Source organism: Lissotriton vulgaris, chromosome 2_1 (assembly GCF_964263255.1).
Source record: "Lissotriton vulgaris chromosome 2_1, aLisVul1.2, whole genome shotgun sequence".
Lineage (NCBI taxonomy): Eukaryota > Metazoa > Chordata > Amphibia > Caudata > Salamandridae > Lissotriton > Lissotriton vulgaris.
In genome coordinates this window covers 620,263,359-620,282,839 of record NC_141687.1, presented here as the reverse complement: position 1 = coordinate 620,282,839, position 19,481 = coordinate 620,263,359, and the positions used below count along the sequence as shown (strand labels likewise).

Sequence of the window (19,481 nt, the reverse complement as noted above, 5' to 3'; positions counted from 1 at the left end):
CTTGAAGGGGGGATAAATTGGTGGCTGGTGTTCCAAGTTCTTCTCAGCCAATCCCTTCAAGTGGTCCCTGGGGGTTCCCTTCCGCGGGGTTAGGTCAGTGGGGGGGGAACAGGATACCTCAACACTTGTAAAGCAGCACACTAGGCCCTGTCATTCCAGCATCATAAGACCCTGCCCTGACCCCCACTGCCTATCCTCCTGCGTAGGTACTTCCCCAGGTCTTCTCTCCTTCTTCTCCTCAGGAAAGTTCCCTCCCTTTCCTTTTATAGTGCCAGTTGACAGTTGGTAGTGTCAGTTGGTGTCAGTTGGTGTCACCTCACCTCTTCCAGAAGGTTCCAGAGGCTTCCGGAGGTTCCACCATTCTACCTGTGGACAGGCTGGCAGGCTAAGATGGATACATTGCCTGAGGGTTCCAGCCTGCCCCTGGCTACTAGAATGTGCCCTCTAAACCACGCTGCTGCAGCAGTGGTCTGTGGCGGCCATGTTAGGGGTAGGAAGTACCTGTACTTTAACACTAGTTTTACACTACACAGGCCCTTCTCCACTACACAAGACCTACACACTGTTGTTTCAATAGGGGCATTCTAAATTAACAGGGGATAAAAAGCGAAAAATTTCTGGGGAAAGGGCCAAGTCTCACACAATACAAAACAATATATCACTGTATAACCCTGTATAACCCTATAAATTCAACCCCTTCCGTTAAACAAAGTCCCCGGCCTGCCCCTTTACAGCTGTCAATCACCCAACCTGTGTAACGGAACTAACAAATAACTTGCATACCCTTTCCCTGTCAATAACCCAACTTAACAAATAATCAACAAACCTCTGCCAAACCTGTCAAATCTCAAATAACCCCCGCCACCCAGAAAGAAGGGGTGGGAGAAAACGACCCCCTCCCCTTTCTGCCCCACAAAATAGGTTAGACACTCTCAAACTCAGACCGCATTCCTCTGGACGTTCAAGCATCTAGACAATACTTTCCGGATTTCCAGCAAATAAAGGACCATACCAAGCCTGGATAAATGCACTCCATCATCCCTAAAGAACTCTACCGCCTCAAAACGTATTTCTTTGTGTGTCACTCTCCCAAACCCCAAACTACGACAAAATCTTGAAATTTCCGTATTCACTTTTCCTCTGTGCCCTGTCAATAGCTCTGGGGTTCACAGCCCCCCTCCAAACCCTCCACGGAATCAACTCAGTCCGCAAAACATGGCACCCCGAACATCGCTCCTTTACAAGTGACAAATCCCTCTTCATAGCCCTCAGCAACACCACACCCTTAACTCCACAAAGATCATTCGTGCCAAGGTGAATCAGCAAAATATCTGGGCACTGGCCCCTCACCATCCCTTTATTCAAACATGGTATCAATTATTTCCAAAGCATCCCTCCTTTACCCTTCTACACAATTCTAAATGACTGCTCATTGAAACCAACATGTTTCCAACATAACTTTGGCAAGCCTAGACCTGCGCCCATTTGATGAATGAGTGTCCCACTACCCATACGGTCAACTCCATCGAGTGAGGCCCAGCCACCGAACCTGTTATGAGAAAAATAGAATGAGACTCACAACAAGGAGGATGACGCATGCGCCTCCTCCGCATTCCTTCTCACATAGCGCTGAAAACAGTCTGACGGCCAGCGCCCCAGCCGCATAATATTCCCCTGAGACCAACCACTGTTGTGCGCTTCTGTTGCTGCCCCAATCCTGAAAGAATGAGTCCCATACCGCGCCCCGTCCATACCAATCCTCTGCAAAGCCTTACGCAGCATCATGCGCAGCTGGTAAACTGTTACCCCGGACCCATTGAGATGCCGGAAAACCATATCCCCCCCAGTCCCTCCTGACAAAGTCCACCAACGGCGGGCTCAACTAAGCTGACACGTAGAAACTTGGGCTGCTGCTTCCAACCAAACACCTTTCCCCAAACTTCTCTGGTCAGTTTTTGAACTGGCCAGCCAAATATGTACCCCCCTCTCCGCAAAAAACACTACCTGCCAACTGACTCCCCATTTCACCTTGGGGCCCAGGAGCTCAGAGACTCTGAATGCCCCAAAAAACAAACACCATATGAGTAGTGAACAAACATGCTTCAAAATCATCCCTACAAACTGCAGGTAAAACTTCCACCAACCGTGCCAGAGTCTGCCATGAGAGTGGGCTCCGGGAAAGACGCTCCCCTCCCCGCTCCCTAGCCCAACCCTCGAGCATTCTCCTCCCTACTTCACCTGCAGAAAGAGAGTATCCCCAAAGGAGTTTTCCCGTAAAAGAAATTCCTGCCAATTTCCCGGCGATGGTAACATTGGAAAGACCTCTATCAATGAGGTCTAGGATAAACTGTGTCACATCCTTGGACCGCCGCCAGACCTCCTCCAGCCTACACGCTCCAGATGCTAGGAAATCCTTCCAGGCCAGCGCATATGCCACCTGAGTAGACGCTGACAGGGAACCTACCATCATTTGTAAAACCGTACGTTGCCTACATACCAAAGGTGCTCTGGCATTGGGGTAGGTGTCCTGTCCGCCTCCTTGGCCAGCCCATGGAATCTCCCCCACTGTGAACGAGACAAAGCATTGGCTATGTCATTGTCCACACCAGGTATGTGCAAGGCCCTGAAAGCAATGTCTTGTCTAAGGCAGCCTAACACAAAAACTAGCAGCAACTTCAAAATCTGTTCATTTCTTGCGGACTGTCTATTGACGATCTCCACCACTGCCATGTTGTCCCGTTGTCTACTCTAAACAAGACCTTCTTGTGAGCCAACTCCTCACCCCAAAGGGTCAATGCCACCAGTAACGGGAAAAGCTCCACAAAGGCTAGCTCCTCCCCCCATCCTTCCATTCCTGAGGCCACTTCTCAGCCCACCACCTGTCCTGCCAATATATGCCAAAGCCATCACTGCCTGCCGCATCAGAAAAAAATGGAGCGTCCTACTGGACGTCCTCCTCCCTGGCAATGGGACTACATTAAAGGAGTGAAGAAAAACTGACCACATCCTCAAATCCTCCTTCACCCCTGCTGACAGACGGACATGGTGGTGAGGCAAATGGTGTCCTGTCAGTGCCCGCCCCAACCGCCTACAAAAAGTCCTCCCTGCCCTGACAACTCGGCAGGCAAATTTAAGATGACCTATTAACACTTGAATGTCTTTCTCTGTCACTTTCTGCTTTGAGAGCATTCTGTCCAACAACTCCAACATTTTCCCTTTTTTATCCACCGGCAAGTGAGCCTGCATTGCTACTGAATCAATTTCGATTTCCAAAAAAGATATGGCAGTAGTAGGTCCCATTGTCTTCTCGGGTGCCAAAGGCACCCCCAGTTCCTCCATGAGCTCATGGAAAGTGTCCTGAACTATCTGGCATTCCGCGGAGCCCGGGGAACCAACAAAGAAGAAATTGTCCAAGTAGTGCGTCACCAACCCGTGACCCGTGTGCTGCATGAAATACCATTGCAGGAAGGTGCTGAAACATTCAAACAAAGCACATGACATAGAGCAACCCATCGGTAATGCTTTGTCCATGTACCATTTACCCTCAAAATGGATCCCCAGAAGATCTGGAAGGACTGGAAGCAACCGAAATGCTGACTTTATGTCACATTTTGCCATCTCTGCAGTTGCGCCCGCGGTCACAACTAGTGACATGGCCGCGCCAACTGAGGAATATGAAACTGAGGCCGCTTCCTCATCAATGAAATTGTTAACTGAAGACCCCTCTGACCATGACAAGTGCTGAATCAATCTGTACTGTCCCTCTTTTTTGGGCACTACCCCAATGGCTGATATAATCAAGTTCTCTATTGGCCAGTCCTCAAAGGGGCCTGCCATCCCTCCTTCGCGCACCACCCTGTTGAATTTATCCTGCACTAGTTCTCTGTGTCCTGCCGCTGATTTCAGGTTCTCTTCCCACCTTCTCTTTCTTGGTCCCTGGTAGCCCAAATGAACCCCCCACTGAAACCCATTGCAAAACACCTGTTTAGCCCCCAGATCCCCATATTCCTGTAGTACTCCTACCAGCCTTGTTAGCCTAACTGGCATAAGAGCCTTTGGGACCAGTTCCCTGTGATCCCTTATCCCCCCCCCCCTACTGCTCTGGAATTGTTGCGAGGGCCAGATGCGCCAGTACCTGATTGCTGCCATTGCTGGCCTCCCGGTGGCTTGATGCCCCAACAGTTAACAAGGGGATGGCGCTTTCCACATTTGGAGCACTCGTGGCAATACTTGCAATACTCCCTTGTGCATAAACCTTTATTGAAGTCCCAGCACGCCCCAGTTCCAGTTTGTGTCGTCACTGCGCTTCCCACCCCTCCCCGGGTGGGCTTCCCCTGAAAGGGCCGATCTACCAAAGGCAACCGGCTCGCTGTAAAAATGGTCTTCCCACCAGCCGCTGACCCCATCGTATGCTGCAATAAATCAGTGTCCAACTCTCCCCATTTTGCCTCAGGGTCCCAAGCCATATGTGCCCGGAATGCCTCGTCATATTGTGCCTGAGCGTAACCACCACCCGTAATCTGAGCCTTCCGGATTACATCCATATATTTAAAGATAGCTACGCTGCGCTCAGGAAACTGTTCGTAGTACAAGCTAGTGTAAATCAGAAACGCTGCTGTCCAGTTCTCTATGGTTAACGGTATCTTAGGGCGCTTGGTCAACTCATATTCCTCTTCCTTAGAGCCCTCTTTGACCTGACCTCCCTATGAATGAGCTTCAGCATTTCCACGTATTCCCCTTTCCATATGCGTTCCTTGGTGGCCAGCATTAAGTAGGCACCCAAAGGCTTGGTCACCCCCATATAGAGCAGCTTCTTAATTTTTACTTCCTTACTTTCCAACGGCTCCTTACCACCCCCGGCTGCATCTGTGTTCGTCCCGCTCTCCACCTTGGTACCCCGCGCTACTATCCCATCTCCCGTACCTACCCTGTATCCTTAACATATTTACCCCTGTGAAACCTCCCTTCCATCACTCCCCCACTACGCCCCGGTCCCCACAGATACCATTTTAGGTTTGGCCTGTGTTCTAACGGTCTCACCTGGCTCTAATGAGGCTGCCCGGATGGACCCCGACCGCCGTGCCACTGTCCCAGTTTGATCCACTGTCCGAGGAGCCCTCACTGAGGGGCCGCGCTCTCTCCTGGATCCTGAGGCAACTGCTCTTCTGTGCCGCACCGCTCCCGGAGCTTGCAAAATACTAGAAGACACATGAGAGGTCCCCCCTCCTCGTTATCCCGCAATTCCCCTTCCTCTGGGCTGTCCGCATCATAATCCAGAACAATTGGCTCCTCCACCTGGAGCATCTCAGTAGCAAAATCAATGGCACGGGCCTTACCGGACCCCGCATGCCACACACTGGCCCTAACTGCCCCTGAATGTCCTTCTTGCGGGGAGCCGACTGTACCCGTCGGTCCTCCCCATGCGTTGACCTCTCTGAAAATCCATTAACACTGGTAAGGCAGACCACCTTGACCTGACTGTCGTTAGGGCCAGCTAGGTCGCGCAGGACCATCATGCGATGGCCACGACGGGATCCCCCACTGGTACGGAATGTGCTGCAAGGCTCCACCCTCCCTTCTCCTCTGTGTAATTAAGCCGAACCCCGCCCTACCGAGTCACAGCACTGCAACGCTCCCTGCCCTGCAATGAAAAAGTTTGGACTGGTGTGCTGGTTCCCTCACATCTGCCTGAAAACCCTACCCCCTGCAATTCCAAAGAATAATCCCTGGCCCGCCTGCCTCTGGAAAGCCCTGACCGAACCACACTTACCGGGGGGGGGATCCCCCTTCTTCTTCCCCACTCCACTCCAGCATTGCCTGTACCACTGCAGACGCAGGGCCCCAACCCAGTCCTATCCCCCTCGCCTAATGAATCCCTTAACCAAACATGCACCCCCTCTGACTCTCCCCCCTTCCAATGGCCTTCCCACCATGTGCTCACCCCTCCCGAGCCCAAAAACCTGATGACCATCCAAATGCTCCCAACCTTCGAGACCCCACTCCCCTTCCACCCAGGAAAGAAAAATGCCCAAAACCCTCCCAGGTCGGCCCACCTCCAGCTGGGTCCAACTTGACTGTAAGCTCACACTCCAGACCCATGCCATCTCCTCTGTCCCCCACCCCCAAAACCATTTCTCTGCCGCCCATATCAGGGGCACCAAAACCACCCAAGCTTACCGGGGGAACACCCCAACCCCCCGCCCCCCAGTTTTGTGAGAAAAGCGAACCTTCTGGTGACTGCCCCCCACTTGGGCCCACTCATCCTCCCCCAGTCAGCTCCCCCCTTCTGATCCTGTCTTGCCCATCACAGAATATGGGGGAGAAAACAGCAGAGGGCTAGACATATGCACCCCAACTGTTCCCCCCTCCCCAGCAGCCAGAAGCTCAGCGGTTCCCATTGTGTAACGGAGGAAAAACCCTGGCTAAATCCCTCGTTCCAGAGGGTAAGCTCAATGTGTGCAGGCCTCCACCCTACTACCGCGCTCCACTGTGTCAGGCGCGCTCACGGAGGGAGTCACACGCTCTCTAACCCCCACAGAATTGCTCCGGCCCGCCGCCCCCACCAAAAAATCCATGATCGGGTCCCCGACCCGCCCTAACTCTTTATGCTCACTTACCTGTGAAAAACGCTGCAGTTTGGGGGATGTGCAGGCGGCCACTGCCGCTGCTACCCTCACCGAAGCTTGTCGCGCAGGGCGTGCCTGTCCCGCCACATCACCGAGTACCAGGTCCATCCGGCCCGCTTCGCTCAAGAGGCGGAGGGCTTCAAAAATGCGGTAATCTCCTGCCATTAACTTCACACAAAAATACCCTAACACCTAGAAAAAGGCAAGAATAAAGAAACGACCAATCACCACAAAAACTAACTGGCCTAAGCCCTCAGCCACCAGGTCGCCAAACCTAAAATGGTGGCCGGGAGCTCAAGCCCAAAGCATTTGTGCTTGGGCTCCATTTGGGCTATAAATAAAAGGAGCCCAAATACAAAATAGATGGCTTAAGGCCCCTCCACCCCCGCCCCTTCCTGCGCTCGGTTGCCCCCCCCCCCCAATTCCCCCTTCTCCTGCCGATCTCCTCTTGGGACGCTCCACGATGGGGCTGCCAGCCTCCTTCAGGGTCCCCTCCACCAGCAGACCGGCCCTGCTGGCTTTCCGCAAAACCTGGAAATCTTTCAGAACACTTTCTGGCAACGCCATAATAGTTGCAGAAAAAGGCTCACCTACCACTACTAACTAAACAATCTGAACTACCTAGGCACAGAAAACTAGAAAAACTAAGGACAGTTCCTGCAAGCCGGGGTGTATGCAAATTCTAAAATAGCGCCCTGCCCTAACTGACATGTGCCTAAACTGTTGTGATAATCCTGCCCCTGCACTCTAAAACCAATCCTGAAGCCCCTCGACCCTGGACCCTACCATCGCCTGAACATTCTGGGAGTGTAGGGCATTCTGCCCACCCCTCTCCCCCAAAATCACATTCAGTGAGCCTGAACATAAAGTTCTAGCAGGAGTATATATTTTTTACAAATTGGAGATGTAATTGGTGCAATGGTTTGGAAATTGGATTAATGACTGAGGCACAAGACCTTAAATTCAAAGTTTTCTAAGGTGCATAGAATTTTTTATCAAATTTACCAAGATTAAAAATCTCTCTAGCAGCTACATTCTGAATTAATTGCAGTTTTTTAATCAAATACTTTAGAAGACCAGCATAAAAAGCATTACACTCGTCCAATGTGCTCATGATCAGGGCTTGAATCAGAGGTCACCTAGCCTGCTGCGCAGTAAAAGTAAGAATCTTTTTTAGCTTCTTCATAATTAACAAGCATTTGCAATGCAATCGGTCTCGCCTTTAGGACCTTATACATATTTAGCTATGCAGCACATTAGCCAGGGTGCTGAAACATCTACTGTTCTTTAACATGGAGGGAAAGTAAGCACCGAACTGCGTGACACGCTAGGTGTGGGAACACATGGAGAGAAATATTGCCTCTCAGCCAGAAAGGGTGTAGTCCAAAGCTCTGTTTTTAATATAAAATCAGGGCCTTCGGTTGTCATAACCCTGAAAATACAAGATTTGAAAAAAATATTGTCTACAGGTGCTTGTGGAAGAAAATGTCTATGGACTGGAATCTAGAGAATGCTAAAGTGATTCTGACTTATGCTGGTCGTTTTCTATCAAGAAAGTTGAATAGAGGCAGTTGCCAGAAAAAAAAGAAAGTCCCTCAGCAGAAAGCAATGATGGTATTTTACTGAACTCTACTTGTCGTTTTCTAACAAGACAGTTAAATAGAGACAGTTCAACAAGCAGAAAGCAATTCTGGAATTCTACTGACTTCTACCGGTCGTTTTCTATTAATAATAACAATATAGTGGGGTTGGGGCCCAAGGGAGTTTAGAGACCAAGCTTTGACACGTTCCCTCGTACAGCTAATAAACACAAAAAAGTATCAAAGGGTCTACAAAGAATGCCTAGAGTGAAAGAAACACCTAACACAGACACTATGTCCATCCTAATCTCCTAGATGGGTTACCTAACCTCAAAAGGAGGGGGGGGGGCAGTCAAAAGTACCCATCAGTCACCACAGGGAACTGCCCTTCATCATTTGGGATTCCTTTTTGATCCAGAGGTGGGACACCTGCCTCTAAACGATGAGGATAAGATGGAGATGACCATCATCTAATCGGCTAGATGTCGATGGAATCCTACTAGTCAGAGTATGAGGATAAAACAAGGTGACTAATGTTGCAGTGCAGATAAATCAAAATGTGAAAAACTGTGTGTTTAAAATTGGGTGAGGGAGTACTGGAAAAATATATATATATATAAAAATAGTGTGTGATTTCATGAAGTGCTAAGAAATCATTTTTAGACAAAATGTCTAAAAATTATTTCTTAGCACTTCATGAAATCACACACACTATATAAATATATATATATATATATATATATATATATATATATATATATATATATATATATATATATATATATATATATATCTTTTTTTATCACATTTGCAGTAGCATCAGTCAGATAGGTCCTGAAGAAAGCAAGGACGTAATTGTCCACGAGTTGTTGAAACATGTTGACCTTCATTTACACCCGGCCAGCAATATCTATAGGCTGCCTTTGGCTTTTTAAAATTGGAGGAGTGAGTTACACCAGAATAAACTTTTTACAGTACTTCCTCACCCAATTTTAAACACACAGTTTTTCACATTTTGATTTATCTGCACTGCAACATTAGTCACCTTGTTTTATCCTCATACTCTGACTAGTAGGATTCCATCGACATCTAGCCGATTAGATGAGGGCTATCTCCATCTTATCCTCATTGTTTAGAGGCAGGTGTCCCACCTCTGGGTCAAAAAGGAATCCCAAATGATGAAGGGCGGTTCCGTGTGGCGTTTTCTATTAAGACAGTTAAATTGAGGCAGTTGAACAGAAAAAAAGTCCCTAAGCAAAAGCTGACAAGTCCTAGGGCTGATCTCCAGAGCCCACAAAGTACATACACTTATAAGTATATACTAAAGTATATACAAGAGAACTTGAATGCTCGACCTAAAAAGCAACCTTAACGGGGCACTGTTTTGCTATACAATAGCCCTCAGTCTGCTTGTATAGAAAAAATAATGGGCAATTCTGTTTTGAGATTCTTTATAGGGGTGAATGAAGTTGAGAACAATAGCGCTTCATGCTTTTTTAAGCTTAGCAAAGTTTTTAAATATTATTTTAAAAGCAGCAGCCAGCAGACAATGTGCATAGAATAGCAGCAGGACTATTCCAATGCTCCACAGGGCCCGGAGCATGCTGCTGCTGCATAGGAACAGGTGCATGCTGCAAGGCAGAAGCATCTTTCCTGAACAGATTAGACATATACCTCCCTTTTACCAGCTGAGCTGGTAACTGGTCACTGGCCCGATTGGAAATAAAGGGCCCATGCAAAATCCTCAATTAATGCACATTTAATCTGTGAACTCGCGTTGCTGAAAGCAGCTGAAATCTCTGAATCAACTATGGGTGAAATGGGGAAATGCTGGTTGAGTCGGACTGGAATTACTGATTCCTACAGAGATTCCTAATTTCCTTGTGGAACTTCAGAGTTGCACCTGCAATCTCCGTTTGTCTCACAGACTCCCCACAGGTACAGGTAATCTCGTTATCAGTTACTCTGGGGGCCAGCACCATGTACCTCATAACAAAGTCCTCAATGTACAGAACTCTACAGAACCATTACCAGTGAGAGGTCTGAAAGTTGGGTGGGTTACTATCCGGTCAAAAGTGAAACAGGTATTCCATTAAGAATCAGGTAAGAAGTCTCCTTCATTACCAATGTGGGGCAAATGGAACAGCACGTGTTCAAGTGTACATTTGCTGTAAATAACATGTATTCGGACAAACTAGGGAAGATTATTTTTTATAAATGTACATTTGAACCAATGAGCGTTTGTGTGCCCCAACGAATTACATGGGCAGGAGACATCTTAACATGTACCAAGCAGTAGCGGCTGCTGGTGAAGAGAAGTGGTGGTGCAATGGGCAAAGGGTTAATGCGGGCATAGGGGGAAAAAATAAAAGTTCATTTACCTGCCGGCTGCCGCTCTTCTGTTCCTGACTCCCTGCAGCACACAGGCTTCCAAACTCCCCTAAGCCAATTACAATGCTGCTGTTATGCTGGTAATAGAAATAACTGGTCACTGAGCCTGGGACTGTTCTCCACTCCACTGTGCAACACAGCCAGGTGGAGAAATGATAAGTGCGCATTTCGGTTTTGCCGTCCTAAGAGTGACGGCCAAATCATCATGGCACTTATGGCGCCCACCACTTCTCCTCCCTGCATTATGATAGTCCTGCCCACCCCACCCTAAACTGGCTCAGCACTGAAAAATAAAATGATAATGACATTGTGTTATTTTCTTTCTCTTTTTCCTTTTTCCACTGCTCAGAGAGCCGTGGGGCGACACTCTTCTGCTTTAATGGCGGGGCTGCCGCTGGTACCAAGTAAACTGACCTGGGCCTAAACACAAAGTCATGAAGGCAGCATTGCATGTATATACCAGCTGCACACTGCTTACTCAATAAATAAAGAAAAAGTGCAGGTGCCCAAAGTTTTTCTGTGAAGCCCACCTTTAACTCTGCCGAATTCCAGGTTGCTGAACACCAGGGCTGCCTAGTTTTGATGACCTCGTTCCGTTTTGGTCTAGGACTCTACGCTTCCTGTCTGTTTATATCACATTTCATGTTCATTTCAACGAGCACTGCATGTTAGGGTGGTGTGGTTTCAGGCCTTAGGACTGATTTCTTTCTTATCTTCCCCTTATTACTGGTGATGCACCCAAGTGCATAATTTCTATACAATACACAATAACCTGCGTTATAGGCTACAGTGCCTTACTTGTTATCCATAGTCATTGCCACTTACTATATAAGCAATTAGGGTCTAATGATATATATTTGGTTTTGTACATATTGTCATATGAAATATTATTTACTAACAAAGAACTGGTAAATTACTTTTACGTCTTGACTAGAATAACATAAGCTATCCCTTAATGGTGTTTACCCTGGGCTCTCGTGGAACTCTCTCTGCCATATTAGTTACCATATCACCAGCCCCAGCAAGGGCTTACTAAGTGACCAGACCCAACAACTGGTTACTAATTGCTCTGACCTTCAACTGATTGCCAAGCACTGATGGCCAGCAAAGGGTTGCTAAGCAGCATCACCTAGCAACAGGTTGGGAACAGCAACAACATGGGGGATAAGCACATTGGAGTGAGCAAAGCACAAATGGGGCGGGATTGAAGCACATGGGTGAGAGAGAGCAACACAGAGCGCAGCGAGGGAGTGAACAGCTGGAAAACACATGCAATTTTGAGGAGTGAAAAAGAAAAAAAGTAGTGCGTCAAAAGTGAACAGTGGAAGGACACGGGTAATGCACCCATGCTCAAGGGGGATAAGAAACACAAGCACATGAAGGAAATCATACACAAGCTGATGAATAAAAAACAAGCAAATAAACAGTGGCTATAAATTCAACCAATGGTAAGGAATGGGCAAGATCTGAGCCCACTTTTAGCTGACAGTAGGTCTTTTCAACAACAGACAACTTGCACTGTCTGGTTAGGAAATACCTATTAGGAATTTAGACAGGGATGCTGATGCAGCCATCGTCTGGCTGGACCAGGAAACCAACAAAACCCTCATTACCCAGCTGGCACAGAAATTCAGGAATGTTAACTACCAGTACATACCTCAATCTCTTGTCATTTCTACCTCTATGTAAGCTCAGGAAGCTATAAAGAATGCTGAGATACTGATGCTTGCTAGCATAAAAGAGGCAATGACAAACCTTGAGAGGTTAAGAACAATGGGGAAGCCCTGCATAGACAAAGTTGTTTTTCAGAAGCAACCAGACACTCTAGGAATGCCGTTCCCAAAATAAACACTCGTGATCAGGCCAGGAATTAGGCCAGGTACCACACTTCCATGGTGTGGACTGATATTACTTTTCAGACATCAATAGAAAAACTGTGATCTAAGTAATATTTTTTACACAGATAGTTTGAAGCATAACATATTCCAGACTCCACCAGTATCCTTAAATCATGATTCTCCACCTCTTGTGTGCGGGCTAGGAAGCCTTGCTATTTCACAACGGGGTGCAGCTGCAGCAAACCAAAAACATGCACCATAGGCATCTTCATCCAACTGGTCATATCAACGCTTTTGTGGTTGTACAGACAACTATGTCCCTCAGTTCTAGGCAGCATAGATAAACTGCAAAAAGGAACGATGCTTATGGAAAGAGCATGGAAAGTTGCTTCCCTCTGTAGGCTAGGATATGATATTATTTACAGAGTGCACTTATACCCGAGGGTGTCAAGGCGCTGAGCAGACAGACAAGGAGAGAGAAAGAAAGAAACACACCTGCAGCCATCCAAGATGAAAAACGCCAGGTTTTCAGATGTTTTTTAAAAACCGGAAAAGAGTCCACGTTGGAGATAAAAGTGGGCAGGCAATTCCATCGCTTTGCGGCTGCTACAGAGAAGGAGCGGCCATCCCATCTGGATCTGCAAAATCTGGGAGTCATACGTTTTTTCTGTGAGGAAGATTTCAAGCGCCTCCCCGGAGTATACCATTGAAAAAGAGTTTTCAGATGTGGGGTACTCTTACTATGCATGACCCTAAATACCCCGCTCCACCTTAAGGAGATGCGTTTCCTGATGGGGAGCCAATGCAGGGAATGAATCAATGAAAATATTTGATTTGAATTAAATTTATAGAGTGTAAAAATTACCCATAGGAATCAAGGCGCTAGAATCACATCAGATTGCTACAGAACAGCTGCAGTACAGGGTGACTAAGTAGTATATGGCCAGGTCTTAAGTGCATTTCTAAAAGGCCGGTGACCATTGATCACAGTCTGGGACTGGGGAGGGAGTGCCAGAGTCTGGCTGCAGCCACCGAAAAGGCTCTTTCCCCCCCCTCTCCCTCCCACCCTGATTTCTTTTCTTGGATTCTTGGCATGGTAACGAGATTACAATTGACTGAATTGATATTTCTGCCTAGGGTGTACCGGTGAAACAAAGCCCTGCTCTGAGCTGGACTTGCTTGATGAAGAGCCTTGGGTATGATACAGATAGCCATAAACCTGATCCGGTTACAGATGGGGAGCCAGTGCGGCTCTCGAAACCCAGTGGCGGCTGATTGGCACTTTGGAATGTCCAGAATTGCCCTTGCGTGAGCGTTTTGTGCTACCTGCAGTTTTGCCTGGGTACTAATATTTGAGTCCAGAAATAGGGCATTCAAATAATGCATTCTGGACATGACCAATGCCAGGGCCACCTGTTTCCATGCTGAAAAAGGGATTAAGGGGAAGATTTTCCTTAACTACCTTATAAGCCAGAAACAGGTTGCAACTGTATGATTGGCATGTCCATCAAGTGAGAGTTTGCTATCTCGGATCACCCCAAGTTTTTACCTTTTCCACTGGAGTAGGGAGTGTATATAGCGTGTCGGGCAAACCGTTGTCATTCCAAATAAAAGGCTTGCATCCCAAAGAGCAACACCTCGGCCCAGTTTGACAACATTCCTTTCCATCCAGCCTGCATCCACAGACATACAGTGAGAAAAGTTGTCAGCGGTAGCTGGCAAGTTCTTAGGGATCGATACACTGATCGGTGTGTCGTCAGCATATGATATTGCATGTAGCCCATGGGAGCAAAAGATGGAAGCCATTGGAGACATTTAAAGATTAAACAACATAGGGCTCTTCACCATACAGGTATGAAAAAGATCTCCGGCAAAGAGCCCTCTTGTGGATGCCTGTTGGGTATTGCAGCGCCGACCTGACAATGAGCTAGCCCAATGATGAAGCATGACACCCATTTGTGTGTGTGAGGGCCTGTGCTCTTATTGAAGCATATGCCATTCCCTGGAGCCAATTGCCTCAGTCTTCTTTCACAAGGAACACTTAATCTGTACTTTGATTATTTGCAAGGAGCATGTGTGCTGGACTTTTATCGCTCCTGGTTTACCTTCTTTTTATAGGTTGACATTGAGATCATGCCGAAAGCTGATAGTGACCATAACGCTCCCTGTGCACAGCTTCAGTTGGGTATTCCTGCTCCTCTCATTCAAACTGAACTAAGCAAACCCAGTTGTATGACGTTACAATGCATGATTTTACCCCGCATGCCGTTACAACGTAATTATTTACCCCGACTTGCTGTCGGTGGTGCGCTGGAGTTTGGAATAGTATAATTTACTATTCCATCTCCGGTCTGTGCAGCAGTAGGGAAGGTGTTGGAGTTAAATCCAACACCTTATACCCCCTACAGCAAGCCATTTTCGTTGCAATTGCATGCAGGGTAAAAGCGTGCTTTGTAAGGCATACGTTGTAACGGTTGTTTCCCAGCAAGCCCACTAGCTCCATTATTGTGACCAACAACTGTCGAAATGTAAGATGGGAGAGGATATGCCAATATGACAGTCTTAAGCTCCCTATACGCCACCTTCCTAGAAGTATTCAACTCTATTGATCTATAGACAAGCACATTTTCTGGGTTTGTTATTCTTCACCATGAGCTGGTGAACCAATTGAAGCTACAGCTCACAAAAGCTAGGAACGGGACTCAGCGGGCAAACTCGCAGCCTAGATGATTCTCTCCACAGGGTATAAAGGCTAAGGAGGAGCTTTTCAAAGCTCTAATGGAAGGGTACATGAGGGAAATTAGGAGAGCGTGAAGAGCCTATAAACTGATTCTCCACACTAGTAAGAAATTACGGGAGGATGAGCAATGGGAGGATCTAACGGACTCCTTACGGAATAATAACACCAGGGACTTTTGGAAGATCTTGGCTAATGAGAGTAGAGCCGTCAATGTTGCATCTGACGCTGTTGTCCAGCCTGACTTATGGGTGACTCATTTCACCGAACTATTTATGGAGCAAGCACCAAAATCTTTGTCACCCAGTAATGGCCAAAAAGGTTGCAGATAGCTCCCCTTGATAGAGCTGGACCCAAGAACTTTGTGTAATTCAGTCCAGTAGAAACTGAGGGCTTTGAGTCAGTTGAAAAGAGGGAAAGCTCCTAGCCCGGATGGGACTCCGGGGACTTGGACCTGCCAAAGCCAACCATCTGAATGTCATATATAAATATACCGAGCAACGAAATTCTAAGAGGTGGCACTATCCCCCCACCTGGCAGGGAGCGATGAATGTTCATGCTTTCAAGGAGGGGCGCCGGTACCACCCTGCAAATTATCATCTGATCAGCTGGATCGATGTAAGCCAAAGGATCTTTTGCAGGCAGGGCATATACTAGCCAGATTGTTGGAATGGATGTCCGAACATCACATCCTTTCTGACACTCAGGAAGGGATCAGAAGCTGGGTCAGTCCCCTGGAGCAGGTGATTGGGCTTTAAGATAATAAAATGTAAAAACATTGATGTGAGGCGGGATCTTCTTTATGTGGCATTTATAGATCTGAGGGCTGCCTTTGACCTAATTCCTAGAGAAATCCTTTGGAGGGTTCCAAGGGAGTACGGGATTCCGGGCAACTTTTTACGAATTTTGATTAGACTCCATTCCCACACCTATGCCAGGTGCGATTGCGCAATGATGATCCCACCAGAAGAATTCCTATCAGGCGAGGTGTAAGACAGGGCTTTGTCCTCGCCCCCATTCTCTTCAGCTTATATGTCAACTGTGTATCTGGTTGTTTGTTAGATTGCAAGCATGATGCCCCGAAATCGGCGGGCGTGAGCACCGCGGTGCGCATGTTCGCGGACGATACTCTACTGCTGTCCAGAACACCTATGGGGTTGCAGGCCCTCTTGGATAAATGTGCCTCCTTTTGGGTGGCCAGAGGGCTTGAGATAAACACTGCCAAAACAAATATCTGGCGATTAGACCCCATTGCTTTTTCAGGGGGAAGATGGACACGTAACATAGAATAGCTTGTGGCCATTCTACCTTTAAGAAATCGTGACGTAAGAACTACCAATTGCAAAACTGTGACTCTGCTGATATTGCTCTTTGTATCTTGTATGTGGCTTGCTCCTCAAGTACCTAAATGGATGTCTGGGCCGAAGAACGTGCAAACCTCCTGACATAGTTCATGACCGTCCATTTTAGGTTTTTGTTTATGGTTACGTTTTGCTCCTTAATTTTGTTTTCAGGGACCCCAGAGAGAAGAGGTTTGCAGAGTTTCTCCGTAACCAAGAGGGGCGCATTGAACACTAAAGATCTTCATGATTGTATTTTAACATTTGTTTTTATGTGAAACGTTTCGGGCCGAAATGAAGTACTTCTGAAGTGGGGTATCCAACAAAGGCCCACAAGGGTTAATTCAATAACTAACCACTGACTAAGGAAACACATTTAATTTAAAATCAATGTGTATATAGATTTAGCTGATGCGCTGGACAGCTTTAACACATTTATTTTTTCCCAAATCATTATAACATTGAATATACCGATCACATTAGCAGCCAGCGTTGCTTATTGATGGGTGTTCTAAATTCCACCCCTTGCTGGAGCTCTCGGAGAGAGCTGCCAAATATTCCCGCGGGGGGTTCTTAGAAATGAACTGTTCCAAATGCAGGATTGGGGAAAAGAATGTAAGCATGACTCACCAATGCTTTGTTCCATTAATGTCCTGGGCAGCTGCCCTTAGTGGCTGAAGTGAGATTCTAGGGAGCCCCGAAGAATATCTGGGCCAGGCTCAGATCATGGGGATCAGCGTGCACACGCCAGCAGTCTCTGCTAGGACCCACCCTGCTTTGCCATGCAGCACAGCACATCAAAAGAGAGCTCTTAGCATGCACCACCACCCCTAAATATCAGTGGGCCACTGTGGCATCCAACGGTAGGTACTCACAATCACCAAATCATCAGTTGCCTTACGCAAGCATGTACATCTGCTGGGCAGCATGCGTGCCAACTGGCTTAGAAGGTGCACAAGTTATGCAGTCCAACCTTTGGTTTTCGCCTCCGGTGCTAAGAACAATCACCCACAACTCACTGAAGTTGACAGGTTCACACAATCCCAGAACCCACCCATTCAGACTGCTGACAGCACATCTCCACAGGCAGAATCAGACTGTGGTTTGAGACAGAAGCCTGGGAACTTTTCTGGAAAATCTTCCCGGAATTACCGACAGTACTGAGATGGCAAACCGCTGGCAGATTGTGCACTATGCAAATGTAAATGTAAATAACATACATAACAATGTACACGTTGTCCTCTCCCACCAAGGTTTGAATCAGCGATTTGAAGCAAATACTCTCTCCCCTCTGGCTATGGGAGTAAGGGACAGATGTACAAAGCAAATTTACGGTCGCAAACAGCCCGATTTACATAATCGGGCTGCTTGTGAACGAATACATTCTTTTTGACATGCACCAAGCCCCGTTTGCAATTCTATAACCTATTACCGAATCACAAATAGGGTCTGTGATTAGGGGCATGTTTCCAGCATCACTTCCTAATACCGACTCGCAGTGCTATGTGTGAATGATTTTTGACCGAAATGTAGTAGCAAAACATTCACGTTTTATCACCAATGGCCAGGTTGGTGGTAACACATTCACAAATGGGAAGGCCCTTCCCCTTTGGACCCCTTTCCTTTTGGACCCCTTCCCCTTTGTGAATGTTGGGGAAAACATTTTTTAAGAGCAGCCAGTGGTTCTACAGACTGCATTTAAAAAACACTGCTTAATTTAAAAAACTGTCACAGACATGGTGGTCTGCTGACCCCAGCATGCCACCATCCCCGTGAGTTGAGCAAGTATCAATGGGTCGCAAACCGAGACCTTCCTCATGAATAATAATGAGAGTTCTTTTTTCGACCCACTAGGAATCGCAAATAGTGTCAAAAACACTTTAGTACATGGGTGTTTTTGATTCCCAAATAGCAAATTGCAAAAATGTGCTATTTGGTAATCGCAAAGCCAAACCTATGTACATCTGGCCCTAAATGATGTACTTTTATGGGTACCATGGGGAAATGTATTAGAAGTTTGTGGTGGTTGCGGATGGAATCCATGTGGGTTGTTGCAGCTTCATCTCACCTGATGACATTTTCTTTGCAGGGACCAGATGATGTCTGATGTTGGTGTATATTGTCAGCTGATGGAGGACAATGACAACTGTGGCCTCGAGGACCTGGGAGACCGATTTGATCTCTGCATCCAGACCGTGGAGGAGCTGGAGCTAAAGAGAGACGACCTCATCCGGGAGATCACCCTGCTGCTGGAGCCCAAATTAGAAGATATTCGTGGGGCCCATGAGGACATTGCAAAGGCCTACAGGCTGCAAGCCAAGGTAGTGCTGGAGCGAGACAGCTTAAGTCAGGAGATCAGGGCGGTCAAGCGCAAACTCTTCCAGGTCACCAGGGAGTGTGTGGCGTGTCAGTACCAGCTAGAAAATAGGAGGCATGATGTGGCTCAGTTCCAAATTAGCAAGGAGGAGCTGCAGAGCATGGTCACACAGCTCTCAGAAGAGTTGTCCAGTGTGAGGGACACCTGTGCCCAGAGGAAGCAGGCCCTCATGCAGCGCCTGGAGGTTCCACAGAGTCGGCGGGGCAGCCGCTACCTCCAGGACAGCAGGAGACTTTCAATGGACTTTGAGAACTTCATGTTGGAAAGCCGACACGTCCTGGAGGCGAAGTATGAACCAGTATTCGTCCGACTCCTGGAGAGGGGAGCGGCAAGTGCCAGTGCCCTGCAGCAGACTCAGGAGGAGGTGAATCGGCTGAAGGAGGCGCTGAGGCCCCTGCAGGCTGAGGTCAGCGAGCTGCACACGCGCAACTGGAGGCTGCAGCAACGCATCGTGCTTAAGAAGCGCAGGCGAGACGAGGAGGTGCTCCAGCTGAGGGTACTGCTGCTAAACACTTCCTGTTTACACTTCCTTGCTTTTCTATTTCTCCATGTGGCCTGCTTGGAAGTTGAGGATTTGCGTTTTCTGTGTCAC

General features: G+C 47.5%; 1 protein-coding gene across 1 annotated transcript in view; it reads left to right on the top strand.

The window, feature by feature from the left end:
• The window catches only part of SYNC (syncoilin, intermediate filament protein), an 84,834-nt gene that overhangs the window by 33,500 nt on the left and 31,853 nt on the right, over window positions 1-19,481 (top strand). Inside the window, exon 2 of the mRNA XM_086955711.1 lies at window positions 18,602-19,385. Within this exon, the coding sequence (XP_086811837.1) occupies window positions 18,602-19,385 (784 nt within the window). The remainder of the gene's footprint in view (window positions 1-18,601; window positions 19,386-19,481) is intronic.